Source organism: Ranitomeya imitator, chromosome 2, assembly GCF_032444005.1.
Source record: "Ranitomeya imitator isolate aRanImi1 chromosome 2, aRanImi1.pri, whole genome shotgun sequence".
NCBI lineage: Eukaryota > Metazoa > Chordata > Amphibia > Anura > Dendrobatidae > Ranitomeya > Ranitomeya imitator.
The window spans coordinates 481251612-481273940 of NC_091283.1; the positions used below are offsets into that span (position 1 = coordinate 481251612).

General features: G+C 43.9%; 1 protein-coding gene across 3 annotated transcripts in view; it reads left to right on the plus strand.

Annotated features, from left to right (window-relative positions):
* Nucleotides 1-22329, plus strand: part of TANC2 (tetratricopeptide repeat, ankyrin repeat and coiled-coil containing 2) — a 656536-nt gene that overhangs the window by 324660 nt on the left and 309547 nt on the right. For all 3 annotated transcript variants that reach the window (XM_069751346.1, XM_069751349.1, XM_069751347.1), the window contains exon 3: nt 3194-3293. In XM_069751346.1, the coding sequence (XP_069607447.1) occupies nt 3227-3293 (67 nt within the window). In that variant the 5' untranslated portion in view covers nt 3194-3226. The remainder of the gene's footprint in view (nt 1-3193; nt 3294-22329) is intronic.

Sequence of the window (22329 nt, forward strand, 5' to 3'; positions counted from 1 at the left end):
TGGTGTGGGTGTGCTGTTCTGTGCACCTTATCAGCTACTTGTTTGCCTTCTATCCCTAACCTTAAGGTACCGTCATATTAAGCGACGCTGCAGCGATATAGACAACGAGCCGATCGCTGCAGCGTCGCTGTTTAGGTCGCTAGGAGACGTCAAACACCGGCAACAGCAGAACGATGCAGGAGCGATCCAGTGCCGTACTTATCGTTCTCGCTGGTTGTTGCTCCATGAAAAAACATTGCAGGCATCGTTGCTTTTGCTGTCAAACATGACGAATCACGCCGATCTGACGACCAAATAAAGTCCCGGACTTTCAGCGACGACCAGCGATGTCACAGCGGGATCCTGATCGCTGCTGCTTGTCAAACACAACGAGATCGCTATCCAGGACGCTGCAACGTCACAGATCGTTGTCGTTCTCGTTGGAAAGTTGTTCAGTGTGAAGGTACCTTTAGACTCCTGTAAAACCAAATATCAACTACATAGAAAAACGGAGTTCTAGTCCCAGATTTTATAAAGGTAAAAATCAATTTTATTTAATATACATATATTTGTTTCTTACATGAAGTCACCACAAATATTGAACATGCTCAGCAAAAGAACATTTGGTACCAGACCTATAATATATAATATATATAAGCTTATATTTAAGGTAACTGGGTTATGAGAGACTTGAGATGTATAGACAAGGGAGATGTTGATTCTTTCCTGGGGGGACTCTGGATCCCATGATATTCATTGCTATGCACTGAGCACGTTATTTTAGGTAGTGAGCAGGTGTTGGTGATCACACAGGTCTGGTACCAAATGTTCTTTTGCTGAGCATGTTCAATATTTGTGGTGACTTCATGTAAGAAACAAATATATGTATATTAAATGAAATTGATTTTTTCCTTTTATAAAATCTGGGACTAGAACTCCGTTCTTCTATGTAGTTGATATCTTGTTAGTGGAGTGTCCTATGTTGACATTGTGGTCCCTATATATGGGGTTCCTCCACATGGAGATGAACTAATATAGAAGGACTAGTGTTGTTCATTATGGGATTGAATTATCCTGTAAAACCAAAGCTGGCACTCAATGAAGATGTGGATGGCGGGGCAGAGATAGAGGGAAAGCAAGTAGGTGGGAGGATGCGCAGAGCTCGTGTGACTGGCTTGGACAGTCATTTTGTGATGACAGACTGCATTAAAGTCTGCAGGATGGATGTATGCAGCACTCTGCAATCTCCATTAGTAGCCCGCAGTGGGAAACATGACTACAGGCTAAACGACTTATTACAAGAACACCATGGTTATGCAAAGTCAACACTACTCGCACTGTCACCAGCTGTAACATATGGAGTCCTCCACACTGGGTACATCTCCGTTCCGATTAATTTAGTTGTCTAGTCTGGGGATTGAATATATTTAAGGGTCAGGGTCTGAATTAATTTTTCTGTATGGGAATCTTAATTGATTTTAGGGTTTGAAGTGTGAATAAATGTGAGGTCTTCGATCTGCTTTTAATTCTGCTATACATGGTTTGAATTAATTTTGAAGTATAAATTAATTGTGGCTTCTGACGTCTAAAGTCTACATTTATATAATGGTCTCTATTGATTTTGCTGTATGCTTGGTTTTTAGCCATTTTTCCACATTTTTAAAAAAAAGTAAAGTAAATGGTTAGGCTCCATAGTTAAGAATTGCTTCAGGGGTTCCTCAATGTTAAAAAATGTTGGGATTCTGGAAGGTACAGAAAGGTCTGTCCACCAAGTCCATTCCCCTACCCATTCCTGCATTGGGGCTGGAAAGCCACATCCTTTTTAAAGGGAATCTATCAACAGGGTTTTGCTATGCAGTCTGATAACAGCATGATGTAGACACAAAGAGCCTGATCCCAGGGACTTTTCACTTACTGGCTTGCTTGGTTCAGTTTTGATCAAATCCCTGTTTTATCTGACCCAGAAGCAGCAGAGCTAAGACCTCTGGGCTGTGTATAACCCCGCCCACATTCCTGACTGGCTGGCAGCTTCCTTTGTACATAGTACATTGTCAGCAAGCTGCCAATCAGTGGTGGGGGTGTGGTTGCATAGAATAGCTTGACTGGTCTGCACACAATATGTAGTCCTCGACTGATAATCTCCTGCTAATAAAACATAGTATCGTGATCTGTCAGAATAGAACATTATTTAAATTGCATGTTAAACGGCGCAAAGAAGTAGTTAATTAACATTTTTTGGTCATAGAAAATGTCGACAAGCAGTTTTCTCATTTGTTCATCTGTTTTTACAAGGTTCTGATTTTTTTCCAAGTCATTATATGGCATAATTAATTGGGCCATTGAAAAATACAAATCGTCCCGTGAAAAAAGCCCCCTACGACTGTGTTGAGTTAACATTAAAAAAAAAAAAAAAAGGTTAGGGCTCTTGGAACAAAGAGGAAAAAGCAAAAGCCCAGAAATAAAACATGGCCGGTTTCTTAAAGGGTTAAGGACACTCTGTGCACTCGGTGGGGCTTTAGCTTGCTTTTTTGTGGTTTGAATTCTGTAGCTCGATGATGAGATCGTCTGTGGCTAGAAATGCTGGAACTTCGGTGAGGGAAGTTGCAGGTTTGGTTGGGACTTGAGTTATTGGCCTGTGTGTGCTGTCATCTCCTGTCAGAAAGGATTAATCTTCCCGTCCCAGTGGACTAAACAGTCCTCGCTGCCCGTGCTGTGTGTTCTCTTTAAGTGCTGGCATTGAGCCTAGATGGCCACATCCAAAGGAGGCGGAACGGTAGTAAAATAGTTCCTAATTCTGCAGTGTGTCACTTAATCCTTCTTTTACAGCAGAGTAGAGGAGTGACTGGCAGGGGATATCTGTGTAATTGATCCCTCTATTAACGTTCCCCTTTTCAAAAAGCAAAGGCTATGTAATTACACCTCACGGGCGCGCGACCAGGCGAGGAGCAAACTTCTTGGGTCTTGCTTCTTTATTCTTTTAAACCTCACATCTTACTAAGCTATGAGCCACCTTAAAGCTGATTCTAGACCCCACGATAAGCTGTCTTAAAGTAGAAAAATATGTATACATAGTAAAATGGTGACCACTATTATATTTATACGATGTGTGTGTAGCATGTATGCATAATAAATATACAGTACATATGCATTTAATGTGAGTGTGTGTGTGTGTGTACATATTGCAATTTTTGACCAGAAGTCTCTTGTTTTTCAGGTCTCTGCCTGACGAGGTACTAGTAGTGCAGACATGTTCCGGAACAGTCTGAAAATGCTACTCAGTGGCGGAAAATCCAACAGGAAAAATCGTTCCAGTGGTAAGACTTAAACTGTAGTTTAAAAAATATATACCTGTATGTACTCGAGTATAAGCCGACCTGAGTATAAGCCGACCCCCCTAATTTTGCCACAAAAAACTGGGAAAACTTAATGACTCGAGTATAAGCCTAGGGTGGGAAATGCAGCAGCTACTGGTAGATTTAAAAAGTAAAAATAGATACCAATAAAAGTAAAATTGATTGAGACATCAGTAGGTTAAGTGTTTTTGAATATCCATATCGAATCAGGAGCACCATATAATGCTCCATATAAGGTTAATGATGGCCCCATAAGATGCTCCATAGAATATTATGCCCCATATAAAGCTGCTTAAAAGTTAATGACCCCATAAGATGCTCCATAGAATAATATGCCCCATATGCTGCTGCTGCGATTTGAAAAAAAAAGACACTCACCTCTCGTTGCTGGGAGAGAGTTGCCGGTGTCCTGAGCAGGCGGGGACACCGGCGCGCTATGGGGGCCAGGTGCGGGAGTCGCCGCTGGCTCAGGACACTGGCACTTGCGATATTCACCAGTCCCCATTCCACCTCCGCGCGCCGCTGTGTCTTTCGGGTCTCTGCAGTGACTGAGGGCGCACACTAACCACGTCATCGCGCCCTCTGACCTGAACGTCACAGCCAGAAGACGCGGAAGACACAGCGAGGCGGTGGAAAGGGGACAGGGGAATATCGCATGACTCACCCCCTCCTGGTGCGGTCTCTGCTTCTCCGATGGTCTCTGGCGCTGGCAACTTGTTCATGTGTCAGCGGTCACATGGTACCGCTCATTAAAGTAATGAATATGCACTCCACACCTATGGGAGTGGGGTCGCATCCATATACATAACTTTTTAATGAGCTGTACCACGTGACTGCTGAACACAGGAAGAGCTGCGGGCACTAGAGTCCATTGGAGAAGCAGGGAAGTGCATTGGGGAGCAGGTGAGTATGATGGGACAGCCGCTCCCGCTCCCCCACCACCCCCTGGGACAATAACTCGAGTAGAAGCCGAGAGGGGCACTTTTAGCCTAAACAATGGGCTCAAAATAGCGGCTTATACTCAAGTATATATGGTAATTCAACATTTTTCTTAAAATCTACATAACACACAAATTCTCCGGTAAATTGAACATTTACCACAGATACAATGTTTACAAGGTTTTTTTGTGTTTAAACAATTTAAAGAGGGTTTCCAATATCTGTGGTAAGTGTTCAACTTACCTGTCGCCACAGGAACATTTGTGTTATGTGGATTTTTTACTATTTGCTAATGCTTTTGCTTTTTTTTTTTTTACACTTTAATGGTCTGTATTAAAAAATAAGAAAGAAAGCAAAATTGGCAACCTTGCAGTTTGCACATTGGCCACCGGGGATTTTTTACATTCATATTGCTTATCCTTTCAGAAAGAATTTGCAGAAGTTTTCTTGTCAGCAGAGGCTGGATTACAATGACAGATAAAACTTCTATACTGAGTTGATAATACAGGATCCACCAATCACAATAGGTGATGTCCCAGCTTACCCTGCTCCCCCTCTCTTCACAGTGATGTTTACACACACTCATTAGACACGTCAATACAAAAGATGGGGTTCCAGCTATTGGGGTTAATGTGGACGTGTTGTTTCCTGAAACAGGAAGTTGTAGTCTAATAATAAAGCTAAAGTGCCCAGTGTGAAAATTGTAAGATTTCTATTTTTAGCAATCCAGAAATGACAACCACAGGAGACTCCTGCAGCCCACGGGTTGTCATGCCAACCCATCGGCGCCCCCGTGGTCTTGTGACTGGATTAGTGACACACTTCTGGCGTGGCCATGTTAATTGCTAATGTCAGAGTTTGACAGCGGCATTTAACGTGTTAACTGCTGCAGGTGGATTGTGATTCCAAATGTGGCAGGTAGGGGCACATGTCAGCTGATGAAAGCAGCAGACATGTGCTGGAAAACATGCATTCTCAGCGCCGGAGCCTGCATGGAGTGGAAGGACACGACCTATGTATACGTCATAGGTCTTGAACGGGTTAATAAAGATTGCAATGTGTAACATTTATTTATTTTTTTTATTTAACACAATAGGTCATTTTCTGATGATTGTTTCCCTTTATGCTTTGAACAGTTTTCATTTAAATTAATTGCTGGCCATGTGATGTACTAGGTTCCCCAGAGATGCTATGTGTAAGGCACTTTTCGCTCTGGCTAATAAATGAGGGTCTTGAATATGAGACTTTATTCCTTTCTAACAAGGTAATTAAGAATTGGTTTTCTAAACAAGACGACCCCTGCTGGCTAGGTCATTAGGTTCCTAAAATGAAACCTTTTTTTCATAGAATTCAATAATTATTTTACATACATTATATAAATCTGTTTGAATTTGGCCTAAACAAAATGGCAAAATATAATGATGTGCTTCAGACAATTGGTGACCTCTGTGGCTCTACCCGAATTGATGTCACATGCCATTCAGAGCCGCTGAGCCCACTGATTGGCTGCAGCACTCATGACGGGATTTCTGCGCTGCAGACAGTAGCCCGCATTTGGATCAGTGGTGGAGGCTCCTCTCTGCCCGCATTGAAGTCACAATCTTCTCAGAGCTGCGAACTCCGGTTTTGGCTACTGTACTGTCGACGTGATGTCATTGCTGCATAAAATAGCAGACGTCCGGGAGCAGGGGTGGAGACTAGGCACCGGACCCTGGTAGGGGAAGTAAAGAAAGTTGTTTTTTTTTGTTTTTTATACTGTATATAAACAATCTTCAGTTGGGTATTCCAAACTGGAAAACCCCTTTAAGCCTACAATACACTTAAAATAGCTGTCAATCAAATGATGTTTTGGCTGACCGCTATCACTCAAGACTCCTCCAAACACAGGTGGCCGCCGAGTGCTCATGGATTGTCTGAGAGAACCGCGTCTAGGCTCCTATATCAGGGGCTTATTCACCATCAAACACAAGGCCCCCACACACATTAGAAATGGTGGGTTCGGACAATATTTATCTAACGTGGACGAGGACCTTTACTTTCCCGTTGAATATACATTCACACTCAGCCAAACCATATGGATGAGGAAGTCAGAAGACACGGCTGTCAGCTGACAATTATCTAAGGGGCATTGCCACCTTAAAGGGGTTGTCTGGCCTAAGAATATTGATGATTGGCATGCCCATCGACCAGCTGATTTAATCTATTTGGCCTGCAGCTGTGCTCTGCCATGCCAGTTACTTTTACCGTATAAAATCTGGCCAGACCTGTAAACTACTGATTGGCGGGGTGTCTGATTCCAGATTTTAGGTTTCAAAGGAAAGATCGTCAGTATCACAGAGCTGGAGAACACCTTTAGGTGCCTTTGCAGTCTGGGCTATAGAGTGTGGTCATGAATAAGACTTAAAAATTAACACACAAACCATACAAAACACACACACACACACACACACACACACACCATACAAAAATCACACCAATTATAGCTTTTTTCTGAATAGACTATAATGAAATTGCCAAATAAGAGCATTAATTGAATTACACCATATGAGAATTGTTAAATTTGAAGTCTTATGCATGACCACACTCTATAATCCAGACTGCAGAGGCACCTAAATGTGTTCTCCAGCTCTGATACTGATGATATGTATAGTTATAAAAAGTTACATGTCGGTTTTAAGGCAATCATTTGGAAAGACCTTGCTCATAGTTTTGTATATATAATGTGTGTCTATATATTTGTGTACATTATGTGTTTATATATACCTCGAGTGAAATACGTATTTAACATGTCACCAGTTTTCTAAGTATACAGTATATTTATTTCTAAAGGTGCTATTGACATGAAATTCTCACCAGATATTGGTAACAGCCCATCCAGTTCACACAGGCAAAGAAATCAAACCATAGATGTCCATAAATTAAGTTGTGTAATAATGAGAAATGACAGAGGGAAAAAGTATTAAACACATAAAGAAAGAGGTGCAAAATGCCATGGAAATTCATGTCACCAGCTGAAATCTGTATCAGTAATTAGAAAGCCATCCTGCGATTTAGTGAAAAATATCAGCTGGTTAAACTGATGGTTGATGAATACGTGTCTCATTAACAAGGTGTCACACATGAAACACCCCATGATGGGTAAAACCAGTGACTTGTCTCAGGACCTTCACAACCTTATTGGTGCAAAACATATTGATGGCATTGGTTACAAAAGAATGTCTAAAATACTGAAGGTTACAGTGAGCCCTGTTGGGTTCAAAATCCGGGAGTAAAAAGAACATCATTTTACTATAAACCGACCATGACCAGGTGCTCCATGCAAGATATCAGACAAGGTGAGAAGAATTATCAGACGAGTTGCCAAGAGCCAAGGACCACCTTTGGAGAGCTACAGAAAGACCTGGAATTAGCAGATACAATTGTTTAAAAGAAAACAATAAGTAATTCACTCAACCTCCATGGCCTGTATGGATGCTTACCCTGCAATACTCTGAATGCAATATTTCTGAACTAAAAGCATGTTCAAGCACGTTTAACATTTTCTCAACATCATTTAGACAAACCTGTAAAATATTGGGAGACTTGTTGTGAATTCTGTTTTCGAACTCCCTCCGGTGGTCATGAATGGTTCTTCGGCGAGTTCTGTCCATGGACTCCCTCTGGTGGCTGTGAGTGGAGCTGCTGCTTTTGAGGTTCCTTACACAGGTGACGTACGTAGTTTATTCTTTGGCTGGCTGTTCTATTTAACTCCACTCAGATCGTTACTCCATGCCAGCTGTCAATGTTCTTGTACTGGTTCAGTTCGCTCTTGGATCTTTCTGGTGACCTGTCTACTCCAGCAGAAGCTAAGTCCCTGCTGGCTAATTATTTGTTCATTGTTTCCTTGTCCAGTTGGCTATCATGATTTTGTCTGGCTAGCTGGAAGCTCTGGGATGCAGAGTGGCACCTCCGCACCGTGAGTCGGTGCGGAGGTCTTTTTTGCACTCTCTGCGTGTTTTTTTTGTAGTTTTTTGTGCTGACCGCAAAGATACCTTTTCTATCCTCAGTCTGTTTAGTAAGTCTGGCCTCCCTTTGCTGAAACCTGTTTCATCTCTGTGTTTGTGACTTTCATCTTACCTCACAGTCAATATATGTGGGGGGCTGCCTTTTCCTTTGGGTAATTTCTCTGAGGCAAGGTAGGCTTTATTTTCTATCTTTAGGGCTAGTTAGCTCTTAGGCTGTGAAGAGGCGTCTAGGTCGTGTTAGGTACGCTCCACGGCTATTTCTAGTTGTGTGACAGGATTAGGGGTTGCGGTCAGCAGAGTTCCCACTTCCCAGAGCTTGTCCTGTGTGAGTTTAACCATTAGGTCGTTCCGGGTGCTCTTAACCACCAGGTCCATAACAGTACAGCTGGCCCAAAGTATTAATGCATCTCAATAGGGGGATAAGAGAAGTTCTGAGACCATTTTTTTTTCTCTGCAGTGTTTTTTGTCTTTCTTTTCCCCTTAACCTCTGGGTGGTTCAGAACACAGGTGTAGATATGGACATACAAGGTCTGTCCTCTTGTGTGGATCATCTCACTGCAAGGGTACAAAACATTCAAGATTTTGTGGTTCAGAATCCGATGTTAGAGCCTAGAATTCCAGTTCCTGATTTGTTTTCTGGGGATAGATCTAAATTCCTGAATTTCAAAAATAATTGTAAACTGTTTCTAGCTTTGAAACCCCGCTCATCTGGTGACCCCGTTCAACAAGTAAAAATCATTATTTCTTTGTTGTGTGGTGACCCTCAAGACTGGGCATTTTCCCTTGCGCCAGGAGATCCTGCATTGCGTGATGTTAATGCGTTTTTTCTGGCGCTTGGATTGCTTTATGATGAACCAAATTCAGTGGATCAGGCAGAGAAAATCTTGCTGGCTTTGTGTCAGGGTCAGGATGAAGCGGAGGTGTACTGTCAGAAGTTTAGAAAGTGGTCTGTGCTTACTCAGTGGAATGAGTGTGCCCTGGCGGCAATTTTCAGAAAGGGTCTTCCTGAAGCCCTTAAGGATGTCATGGTGGGATTTCCCACGCCTGCTGGTCTGAATGAGTCTATGTCCTTGGCCATTCAGATCGATCGGCGCTTGCGTGAGCGCAAAGCTGTGCACCATTTGGCGGTATTCTCTGAGCATAGGCCTGAGCCTATGCAATGTGATAGGACTTTGACCAGAGCGGAACGGCAAGAACACAGACGTCGGAATGGGCTGTGTTTTTACTGTGGTGATTCCACTCATGCTATCTCCGATTGTCCTAAGCGCACTAAGCGGTTCGCTAGGTCTGCCACCATTGGTACGGTACAGTCTAAATTTCTTTTGTCCGTTACTCTGATTTGCTCTTTGTCATCCTATTCTGTTATGGCATTTGTGGATTCAGGCGCTGCCCTGAATTTGATGGACTTGGAGTTTGCCAGGCGCTGTGGTTTTTTCTTGGAGCCCTTGCAGTATCCTATTCCATTGAGAGGAATTGATGCTACGCCTTTGGCCAAGAATAAGCCTCAATACTGGACTCAATTGACCATGTGCATGGCTCCTGCACATCAGGAGGATATTCGCTTTTTGGTGTTGCATAATCTGCATGATGTGGTCGTTTTGGGGTTGCCATGGCTACAGGTCTATAATCCAGTATTGGATTGGAAATCTATGTCTGTGTCCGGCTGGGGTTGTCAGGGGGTACATGGTGATGTTCCATTGATGTCAATTTCGCCTTCCACTCCTTCTGAAGTCCCTGAGTTTTTGTCAGATTACCGGGATGTATTTGAAGAGCTCAAATCCGGTGCCTTACCTCCTCATAGGGATTGCGATTTTGCTATTAATTTGATTCCTGGTAGTAAGTTTCCTAAGGGCCGACTGTTTAATTTATCTGTGCCAGAGCACGCCGCTATGCGGAGTTATATAAAAGAATCCTTGGAGAAAGGTCATATTCGCCCGTCGTCATCACCGTTGGGAGCAGGGTTCTTTTTTGTGGCCAAGAAGGATGCCTCTTTGAGACCTTGTATTGATTACCGCCTTCTTAATAAGATCACAGTCAAATTTCAGTACCCTTTGCCGCTGCTGTCTGATTTGTTTGCTCGGATTAAGGGGGCTAGTTGGTTCACCAAGATAGATCTTCGAGGGGCGTATAATCTTGTGCGAATTAAACAGGGCGATGAATGGAAAACAGCATTTAATACGCCCGAGGGCCATTTTGAGTACCTGGTTATGCCATTCGGGCTTTCTAATGCTCCATCTGTGTTTCAGTCCTTTATGCATGACATCTTCCGAGAGTACCTGGATAGATTCATGATTGTATATTTGGATGATATTTTGGTCTTTTCGGATGATTGGGAGTCTCATGTGAAGCAGGTCAGAATGGTGTTCCAGGTCCTTTGTGCGAATTCCTTGTTTGTGAAGGGGTCGAAATGTCTCTTTGGGGTTCAGAAGGTTTCATTTTTGGGTTTCATTTTTTCCCCTTCTACTATCGAGATGGACCCTGTTAAAGTTCAGGCCATTTATGATTGGACTCAGCCGACATCTGTGAAGAGCCTGCAGAAGTTCCTGGGCTTTGCTAATTTTTACCGTCGCTTCATCGCTAATTTTTCTAGTGTTGTTAAACCATTGTTGGCCATGAAGTGGGCATTCGAGGAGTGGCGACATTGGCTTGAAGGAGCCAAGCATCGCGTGGTGGTCTTGACGGATCACAAGAATTTGACTTATCTCGAGCCTGCCAAACGGTTGAATCCTAGACAGGCACGATGGTCGCTATTTTTCTCCCGTTTTGATTTTGTGGTTTCGTACCTTCCGGGCTCTAAGAATGTGAAGGCTGATGCCCTGTCAAGGAGTTTTGTGCCTGACTCTCCGGGTGTTCCTGAGCCGGCGGGTATTCTCAAAAGAGGGGGTAATTTTGTCTGCCATCTCCCCTGATTTGCGGCGCGTGCTGCAGAAGTTTCAGGCTGATAGACCTGACCGTTGTCCAGCGGAGAAACTGTTTGTCCCTGATAGATGGACTAGTAGAGTTATCTCTGAGGTTCATTGTTCGGTGTTGGCGGGTCATCCTGGAATCTTTGGTACCAGAGATTTGGTGGCTAGATCCTTTTGGTGGCCTTCTTTGTCACGGGATGTGCGTTCTTTTGTAAAGTCCTGTGGGATTTGTGCTCGGGCTAAGCCCTGCTGTTCTCGTGCCAGTGGGTTGCTTTTGCCCTTGCCAATCCCGAAGAGGCCCTGGACGCATATTTCCATGGATTTTATTTCAGATCTCCCTGTCTCTCAAAGGATGTCGGTCATTTGGGTGGTTTGTGATCGCTTCTCTAAGATGGTCCATTTGGTACCCTTGTCTAAATTGCCTTCCTCCTCTGATTTGGTGCCATTGTTTTTCCAGCATGTGGTTCGTTTGCATGGCATTCCGGAGAACATCGTCTCGGACAGAGGTTCCCAGTTTGTTTCGAGGTTTTGGCGGTCCTTTTGTGCTAAGATGGGCATTGATTTGTCTTTTTCTTCGGCTTTCCATCCTCAGACAAATGGCCAAACCGAACGAACTAATCAGACTTTGGAGACATCTGAGATGCTTTGTTTCTGCTGATCAGGATGATTGGGTGTCCTTCTTGCCTTTGGCTGAGATCGCCCTTAATAATCGGGCCAGCTCGGCTACTTTGGTTTCGCCTTTTTTCTGTAATTCTGGTTTCCATCCTCGTTTCTCTTCAGGGCAGGTTGAGCCTTCGGACTGTCCTGGTGTGGATACGGTGGTGGACAGGTTGCAGCAAATTTGGACTCATGTGGTGGACAATTTCACATTGTCCCAGGAGAAGGCTCAACGTTTCGCTAACCCCCGGCGCTGTGTTGGTCCCCGACTTCGTGTTGGGGATTTGGTTTGGTTGTCATCTCGTCATGTTCCTATGAAGGTTTCCTCTCCTAAGTTTAAGCCTCGTTTCATTGGGCCATATAAGATTTCTGAAGTTCTTAATCCTGTGTCATTTCGTCTGGAACTTCCAGCTTCTTTTGCCATCCATAATGTGTTCCATAGGTCGTTATTGCGGAGATACGTGGCGCCTATGGTTGCCTCCGTTGATCCTCCTGCCCCGGTGTTAGTCGAGGGGGAGTTGAAGTATGTGGTGAAGATTTTGGATTCTCGTATTTCGATACGGAAACTCCAGTACCTGGTCAAGTGGAAGGGTTATAGTCAGGAAGATAATTCCTGGGTTTTTGCCTCTGATGTTCATGCTGCCGATCTAGTTCGTGCCTTTCATTTGGTTCGTCCTGATCGGCCTGGGGGCTCTGGTGAGGGTTCGGTGACCCCTCCTCAAGGGGGGGGGGGGTACTGTTGTGAATTCTGTTTTCGAACTCCCTCCGGTGGTCATGAATGGTACTTCGGCGAGTTCTGTCCATGGACTCCCTCTGGTGGCTGTGAGTGGAGCTGCTGCTTCTGAGGTTCCTTACACAGGTGACGTACGTAGTTTATTCTTTGGCTGGCTGTTCTATTTAACTCCACTCAGATCGTTACTCCATGCCAGCTGTCAATGTTCTTGTACTGGTTCAGTTCGCTCTTGGATCTTTCTGGTGACCTGTCTACTCCAGCAGAAGCGAAGTCCCTGCTGGCTAATTATTTGTTCATTGTTTCCTTGTCCAGTTGGCTATCATGATTTTGTCTTGCTAGCTGGAAGCTCTGGGATGCAGAGTGGCACCTCCGCACCGTGAGTTGGTGCGGAGGTCTTTTTTGCACACTCTGTGTGGTTTTTTGTAGTTTTTTGTGCTGACCGCAAAGATACCTTTTCTATCCTCAGTCTGTTTAGTAAGTCTGGCCTCCCTTTGCTGAAACCTGTTTCATCTCTGTGTTTGTGACTTTCATCTTACCTCACAGTCAATATATGTGGGGGGCTGCCTTTTCCTTTGGGTAATTTCTCTGAGGCAAGGTAGGCTTTATTTTCTATCTTTAGGGCTAGTTAGCTCTTAGGCTGTGAAGAGGCGTCTAGGTCGTGTTAGGTACGCTCCACGGCTATTTCTAGTTGTGTGACAGGATTAGGGGTTGTGGTCAGCAGAGTTCCCACTTCCCAGAGCTTGTCCTGTGTGAGTTTAACCATCAGGTCGTTCCGGGTGCTCTTAACCACCAGGTCCATAACAGAGACTATAGTCTGTCAGATGAAATCAAAATTGAACTCTTTGAATGCCATAATACACACACCATGTTTGGAGGTCAAAAGGTCATATCACCCCCTAAACACCATACCAACATTGAAGACTGATGGTAGGAACATGTTGGTGTGGGGCTGTTTTTCATCATACTGCACTGACAAGCTTCATATAATTGAAAAATTGATGAATGGACAAATGTACCAAGACATTTTTGATAAAAATCTGCTGTGATCTACCAGGATGATGAAGATGAAACGAAGGTAAACATTTCAGCAAGAGCATGATCGCAAACACACAGCCAAGGAATCCAATAGAACATTTAAGGAAGTAGCTAAAGCTTAGAGTTCAATGAAGGAGCCCACAGGACCTTCAGGATTTGAAGAGTGTTCGTGTGGGCCAAAATCATACTTGAGCAATGCATGCGACTAGTTTCTCCATACAGGAGGTGTCTTGAAGCTTCATCACCAACAAAGGTTTTGTACGAAGTATTAAATAAATTTCAGTAAGCGTGTTCAATACTTTTTTCCTGTGGCGTGGTTTGATTGTTTTGCCTGTGTGGATTGGATGGGTTGTTACCAGCATCTGCTGAGAATTTCATGTCAATAGTACCTTTAGAAATATATTTACTTAAAAAATTTGTGACATGTTCAATGCTTATTTCACCCACTGTTGTTACATGTTGGCTGCAAGGCAATCATTTTGGAAAAACCTTGCTCATATGTCCTCCTGTTCTTCATAAATGTATGATCAGACAGGACGGACTTCTGGTCGCTGTAGAATCTCTTCAGCTATAAAATTCCACCTGTTCATTCCCTCCGGTATCCAGTAGGAGGCAGCACATTGCCATGTTAGATTACCTAGTCACAGGGACTGATTTTAGGAGGATTCTTGCCGATGTGTCACTGTTTTCATGTTCTGTAGCCCCAGACGTGTCTGGCATCTGATTCAGAACAACAAATAAGACTTATTTCTGGTGTAACTTCTCCCTTTGTACAGCTGTCCTCTATTAATGAGGAGTGTATGATTAATAGGAGAGGCGTTATGTCCTGACTGTTCGCACAGAATTGTTAATGGGAGACAGGATGTAAATTTCACTAAGCGGAGCTCTGGAGATTCTTAAAACTTGTCATCCCTTGTATATACACGTTATCTCCCTATGTTCACTCTTTGCTTTTTAGCAGCTATTTTTTTCAACCTACAAGTTTTTGTTGCGTTTTTTTGCAGTATTTTACTTGTGGTAAAACACTGGCGCTTCCTCCAAATCCATAATGAAGGAAAAACTGATTTGTACGCTGTCCGTTCTCGATATATAGCTAGATAATTGTGTAACACTGCAGTGCTTGCATACACCACTGTATAGCAGGACAATATATGCAATACCACATATACAGAAACCAATTGTGGACTCTAATAAGAAATCATCAGCAAGAAGTCTAGTAAGTGCTAGCGGAACACTGCACGAAAGTAAGGTGCAATTTATTTAATAGTAAATGGGTTGTATCCAGAAAACAAAGCAATTCACGTGTGAACCAATAAATGCTAAATAATACACTTGTAAAATGATCAAGTCTGTATAGATCTCATCTGTCTCATCTGCTGCAATAGACTCTTAAGGTACCGTCACATTAAGCGACGCTGCAGCGATATAGGCAACGATGCCGATCGCTGCAGCGTCGCTGTTTCGTCGCTGTTTCGTCGCTGGAGAGCTGTCACACAGACAGCTCTCCAGCGACCAACGATGCCGAAGTCCCCTGGTAACCAGGGTAAACATCGGGTTACTAAGCGCAGGGCCGCGCTTAGTAACCCGATGTTTACCCTGGTTACCATTGTAAATGTAAAAATAAAACAAACACTACATACTTACATTCCGGTGTCTGTCCCCCGGCCTCAGCTTCCCTGCACTGTCTCAGCGCCGGCCGGCCAGAAAGCAGAGCGGTGACGTCACCGCTGTTCTTTACGGCCGGCCGGCGCTCACAGTCAGTGCAGGAAGCTGACGGCGAGGGGACAGACACCGGAATGTAAGTATGTACTGTTTGTTTTTGTTTTTTGTACATTTACACTGGTAACCAGGGTAAACATCGGGTTACTAAGCGCAGCCCTGCGCTTAGTATCCCGATGTTTACCCTGGTTACCAGTGAAGACATCGCTAAATCGGCATCACACACGCCGATTCAGCGATGTCTGCGGGAGATTCAGCGACGAAATAAAGTTCTGGCCTTTCTGCTCCGACCAACGATGTCACAGCAGGATCCTGATCGCTGCTGCGTGTCAAACACAACGATATCGCTATCCAGGACGCTGCAACGTCACGGATCGCTAGCGATATCGTTGTTAAGTCGCTCAGTGTGAAGGTACCTTTATGGTATAACTTCCCATGTTTGCTGTCTGCTGTGTCATCTGCTGCTTTTCCATCTACAAACATAGTTTAATGTGTCTGCTAATTCATTGGTATAATTCATTTGGTGCATTGTACTTAAAACTCACTGTTGCATATCCATGACTGGGATCAGTGTAGATCTTATCTTTTGGAAGGTGTCAAAATAGATGTTGCCAGGCTGAATGTCTTTGATCATCTAAAAAAAAAAAATCCCTGGTGTGCTGGCCCCAGCTGCCAAATTATCCTCAACCAGTTCCCACAATCCATCTCTTCTGACTCAGCAGTCTGGACTGTAAGTTTAGAAAAATCCTTAGGGGTGTACGCATGTGGGGGTGCACGCAAGCGTCCCAGAAGCAAAGCGTCACGGAGCTAAGCGTCGTGATACAGCAGTTATTCCATGGCAGTTAGTCAGGGCAGGAGTCAAGTAACTCACACTCTGCACTCCCCTCTATCCATGTGATTTATTCCTATCCTCCTGTGTTCCCTTGCAATCCACTTTCACCAACCAATACCCCCTCCATCACGATTCATATACATCAGCTCCTCACTCCTTCCCTCTCCCATGTACAGCTCCCATGCACTTCTCACCTTTCTGAAAAACCTCAGCCCATCTTGCCCAAACTCTCTGCACAAAAAAACTTCATACAATTCCAAAAACACCTTGCTTGTTATCTTCCTACTCCTACTGATTTCAGAGGACATCTCCCCCAACCCCGGTCCACCATCCACCAACCTCAACCCATACCCTACCTCACATAGAAACCTTAATAATCTTATTAATATTACTTGCACTCCTTCATCTCCTTCTTTTAATTGTGCCCTTTGGTCTGTATGCAACAAGCTTCCTTTCCTACACAATTACTTTCTGAAAAACTCTCTGAATCTGCTGGCCCTCACGGACGCCTGGATTCAGGATTCTGACACGGTCTCTCCTGCTGCCATTTTCCATGGTGGCTTACAATTCTCACATTCCCCGAGACCCACAAACAGACATGGTGGTGGAGTTGGCATACTTTTCTCCCCACAATGCACCTTCCAGGTCATCCCCCCAGCTCCATCACTCTCATTCCCTTCTTTTGAGGTCCACACCATCATGCTCTTTCTTCCCCTCTCCCTCAGAGTAGCGGTCATATACCGGCCCCCAGGCTCACCCACCCACTTCCTGGACCATTTCTCTGCCTGGCTGCCGCACTTCATGTCCCCAGAACTACCAACCCTTATCCTGGGAGACTTCAACATCCCCATAACCAGCCCCACTTCCACATCTGTATCCCAGCTTCTATCACTAACCACTTCTCTAGGCCTCTCACAGCTCTCAACTTCTGAGACACACAAGGACGGTAACACCCTTGACCTGGTCTTCGCCCGGCTCTGCTCAATCTCCTACCTAGATAACTCACCGCTTCCCCTCTCTGACCACAGCATTCTCTCCTTCACACTCACAAATCCACGCCCACCCCAGCACACTCCTACCTACCGCACATTCAGAAATCTACATGCCATTAACCCTCATACACTTTCAGTCTCCCTACACTCATCATTGTCCCTAATCTCTTCTTTTTCCTGTCCTGATCTGGCTGTACATCACTACAATGACACTCTTAGAAGCACCCTTGACCAAATAGCGCCCCTCACCCTCAGAACCTCCAAACACAGAGTGAAACAGCCCTGGCTCACATCGCAAACCCGATTTCTCCAGCGATGCTCTAGGTGTGCTGAACGCTTATGGAGGAAAACACAGACACCAGAAGACTTCATACACTTCAAATTTGTTAAGGACCTATAACTCTGCTCTTCACCTCGCCAAACAGACCTACTTCACCACCCTGATCTCCTCACTAGCCAACAACCCCAAGAAACTTTTTGACACCTTTCACTCCCTCCTCAGGCCAAAAGCACAAGCCCCTATCACAGACATCTGTGCTGATGACCTGGCCTCCCAATTTATAGAGAAAATAGACAATATTCATCAGGAAATCCGCTCCCAATCACCAAGTTCCGTGACTCCCATCCCTCCCTGCATTTCCCCTGGCTCACTCTCCACATTCGATCCAATCACAGAAGAAGAAGTCTCCAGGCTCCTCTCTTCTTCTCGTCCGACTACATGCACCACCGACCCCATTCCCTCACACCTCCTCCAGTCTATCTCTCCAGCCGTCACAACTCACCGAACTACAATCTTTAATCTCTCCCTCTCTTCTGGCATTTTCCCCTCCTCCTTCAAACACTCTATCATTACTCCATTACTAAAGAAACCCGCTCTCGACCCATCCTGCCCAAATAACTACGAGTCTCCAATCTCCCCTTCATCTCTAAACTCTTGGAGCGCCTGATATACTCCCGCCTTACCCGTTACCTCTCCACTCATTCACTCCTAGACCATTCACAGTCTGGTTTCCGCCCCCTACATTCGACTGAAACTGCACTCATCAAAGTGACCAATGACCTTCTGACAGCAAAACGTAACAGTGACCAATCTCTGCTCATTCTTCTCGACCTTTCTGCAGCTTTCGACACTGTTGGCCACCCTATCCTACTCTATAGGCTCCAGTCACTAGGCATTAGGGACACTGCTCTCTCCTGGTTCTCTTCCTACCTTTCTGACTGCTCCTTCAGTTTTCTGTTCTCTGGCTCCACTTCTCTCCTCTTCCTCTCACTGTCGGGGTACCTCAGGGCTCAATCCTTGTCCCCCTTCTCTTCTCCCTCTACACGGCCCCAATTGGACAGACCATCAGCAGATTTGGCTTTCAGTATCATCTTTATGCTGATGACACACAACTATACACATCATCCCCTGACCTTACCCCCGCTGTACTACAGAACGTCACTGACTGTCTTTCTGCAGTCTCCAACATCATGTCTGAAACTCAACCTCTCCAAAACTGAACTACTTCTGCTCCCGCCATCTACTAACCTCCCTAACTCTGACATTTTCCTCTCCGTGGGTGGCACCATAATAACACCCCGGCAGCAGACCTGGGTGTTATGTTTGCCTCCGATCTCTTTTTCACCTCCCATATACAATCTCTTGCCCGCTCGTGCCGCTTACACCTAAAGAACATCTCTAGAATCCGCCCTTTTCTCACCATGGAAACAACAATAACCCTCACTGTCGCCCTGATCCACTCCCGTCTGGACTACTGCAATGCTCTATTAATTGGCCTCTCCCTCACTCAACTTTCCCCTCTCCAGTCTATCCTTAATGCAGCACCAGGGTTGTCCATCTGGCTAATCGTTACTCGGACGCGTCCGCTCTTCGCCAGTCATTACACTGGCTGCCCATTCATTACAGGATACAATTCAAAGTACTTGTTCTCACCCACAAAGCTCTTCACAGTGCAGCACCCCCTTACATCTCCTCCCTCATTTCTGTCTATCGGCCTAGCCGACCGCTGTGCTCTGCAAATGACTTTCGACTAACCTCTGCACTAATCCGTACCTCCCACTCCCGACTCCAAGACTTCTCCCGTGCAGCACCAATCCTCTGGAATGCTCTACCCCAAGATGTTAGGACCATCCACAATTTGCATAGTTTTATGCGCTCGCTCAAAACATATTTGTTTAGAGCGGCCTACCACGGTCACTAATCAAACTCATTTTATGTTTGTGTGTGTGTGTAGCCCATTCACTATCTCCATCTATCCCCCACCCCCTGAAGATGGCTGGACCATCATTGTAAATACATCATTGTAAATACACATTGTATACCTGTGCTTTGTATCTCCCCCACCTCATTGTAGATTGTAAGCTCTCACGAGCAGGGTCGTTTTATTTTGCTTTAATTATTGTATTGTTAACGTTGTTACTTATGTCTGTTGTGTTTGATACTGTTAAACTGTAAGGCGCTGCGGAATATGTTGGCACTATGTAAATAAAGATTATTATTATTATACATTGTTAAAATAGCTGCTGTGTAAAACAAAAAATGTTTAGCCGTAGGTCCTGATAACGCGGGCAACAGAAGTGACCATCAGATGTAATAGTCGTGTGTATGTCTGTTTTGTATTGCTGTATTCCTAAAAGTCCATTATATTAAATAGTAAACACCATAAAAAAATTCAGACTCCAGAATTGCGTTTTTGCAGTCACAACACATTCCTAAATAATGCAATAAAAGTCATTGTACTACAAACTGGTATCAGTAAAACTGTCAGGTTGCTATGCTAAAAAAACAAACAAACAAAAAAAACCTCAGAATGAGCGTAGGAGAAATAGCTTTTTCGACATATTTTAATTTTAAAAAATTTGCTTATGATATAAAACCCAAAAATCGATGGCAAAATTACAAGGTGTTGTTTCATCTGCTTTTGGATTTTTCAGTATATTATTTGGTAAAGTGAATGGTGTCATTTAAAACTGTATCTCATCCTGCAAAAAAAACAATCTCTCATTGCTGTATCGATGGAAAAATAACAAGTTAATAGTAAGTTTTTCCTCTTGGGAGAAGATGGAGTTGGCTGAAAACAAATGTGTTAAACCTCTCAAATTGGCCGTGACAGGAAGATGTTGAGTATAGATTGGGCCCTGTGTCCAAAACCAAGGTCACTTTCATGGGTGGGGTTGGTATCTGCTTTTCAATGCTTTTTCTCCTTACAATGAGCACTGACAGTTTGCTCTTGTCAGTGAGGGAGTGCACTGTCACTGCGCATTAAAAAGAATATTGCACAGTGATCTGTTGGACTTGACAACCGACCCATGCAGGGAATAGCCCAGATCCTGAAATGGATGTCACTGATGACCCTTCATTTCAGGGTGGGGCAGAGGCTGCGACAGTGATGGCAGCCTCTGCCCCCGATGACGTCTCATTTGAGCATTTCAGCATGCAGTGGGGTTTCTCAAATGAAATGTCATCAATCAGGAAGTTGGTGTAAAAAAAAAAAAAAAAAAAAAGTGAGGGAGCGATAAAGAATGTTTAATTAAAATGAATTAGAGAAGCAAGTTTATTGTATTAAACAGACATTTAGGATAAAATCCGTGTTGATTTCGGACCACCTCTTTAAAAAAAAGTGAATTCCATGAGAAACAGACAAACTATATCCGAAAATGTTTTTACTGTACACAGGATTACTACTTTTTAGTAATAAACATTAGTAGAATTTGTTTCTGCGTCGTCTTAGATTAGTCTTACAATAATCCCCACCAGTGATATACTGATCTGGATCCAAAGTAACCCAATCTTATAAATGAGCCTGTGTTCCCATCACTGCCTTCAGCCTACCATCTCCCCCAGAGCTTTATCCAGTTAATGCAGCCAGTTCTGGGTGATTTCTGCTCATACACATCAGTATGTTGTTTACAGGGCAGGAGCAGTAATAGACAGAAGTGTCGGCTTCCTCCACCAGCCAGGACCAGAACAGCTATAATTGTCAGCAATTCACTGAGGAAAATGGCTCCTTTGTCAGACCTTGGTCAAACCGCAGCGTCTATTGTTGTCGTGAATGGTGAAACCTCTAATAAAGGCCAAGTGCTGTATCCTGAACATCCTGTCTTTACTGTCCTCATAGTCACACATAGCAAATGGTGAAATGAAAAGGATCACATGCTGCATGACTGATCCCAATTATCTAAAAAGAATAAAAAGGTTCATTCTGGTTCGTAAAGTTTACCTAAAATAAAAGTCAAGATGAGATGTGGCACTTGAAGCTGAAATAGCCACCTATTCATTGGTGATGTGGGCTTGGCTGTTAGTACAGGTGTATCTGTCCTCTGGAAATGTCACCTTTTGAGACTCTATTCCCCCAGAATACCAATTTAAAAAAATCTGGTTTGGCCAGTATGTAGTACTGTCTTCCCACTTCATGTAACATTTGTAAAACCGTTCCCTTTTCTCTGCCTCACACCTGTCGGATCTTAAGTCACCCAGTCTTGTCTCACTGGTGCTGTAAAGACTGCGGGAATCTAGTTTCCTTACTGTCTTCAGGATATAGATATATATATATATATATATATATATATATATATATATATATATAATATATAATTGCCTAGAATACTACTTCCTGCAATTTGTGCCAACTTCCTGTCCGGAGCTAATGTCCGGAGCTAATGTCCGGAGCTAATGTCCGGAGCTAATGTCCGGAGATAAGTGACGTCAACAGTGTCCAGTGTCTGATTGGTTGCCGCCTGCTGCGAGCGACCAATCAGAAACGTGCCGTACTGTGACACACTCTGCCCGCCATTTTGGTGTGATTTTTGAATTTTTACCTCACAGCAAGTTTCTACTGCGTGGAGGCGGGCCCAGTGACGTTGCTCTTCAAGCTCCTGCCGAATTTCGTCAAAAAAATGATAATACCATTTACCAAAACTATATATATTTAGTTGTGAAGTGGTTCAGTGACATTTTCACACCAATTTTGAACTTTTGTTTGGTGTTTTCTCCATATACTGCCTATTATTCACTGACTGTTATACTGAGAGACTGCCGTTTATTAACCTCTTCTTTGCCACATTGGGTATATTGCTCTATTATTTGCCACATAAGGACATTGTCCATTATTGCCCAGCAATTTCTTAAATAACAAGAATTGTCAAGAGCTGGTAAGTGCAGCCATTTTTTGTTCTTTCTT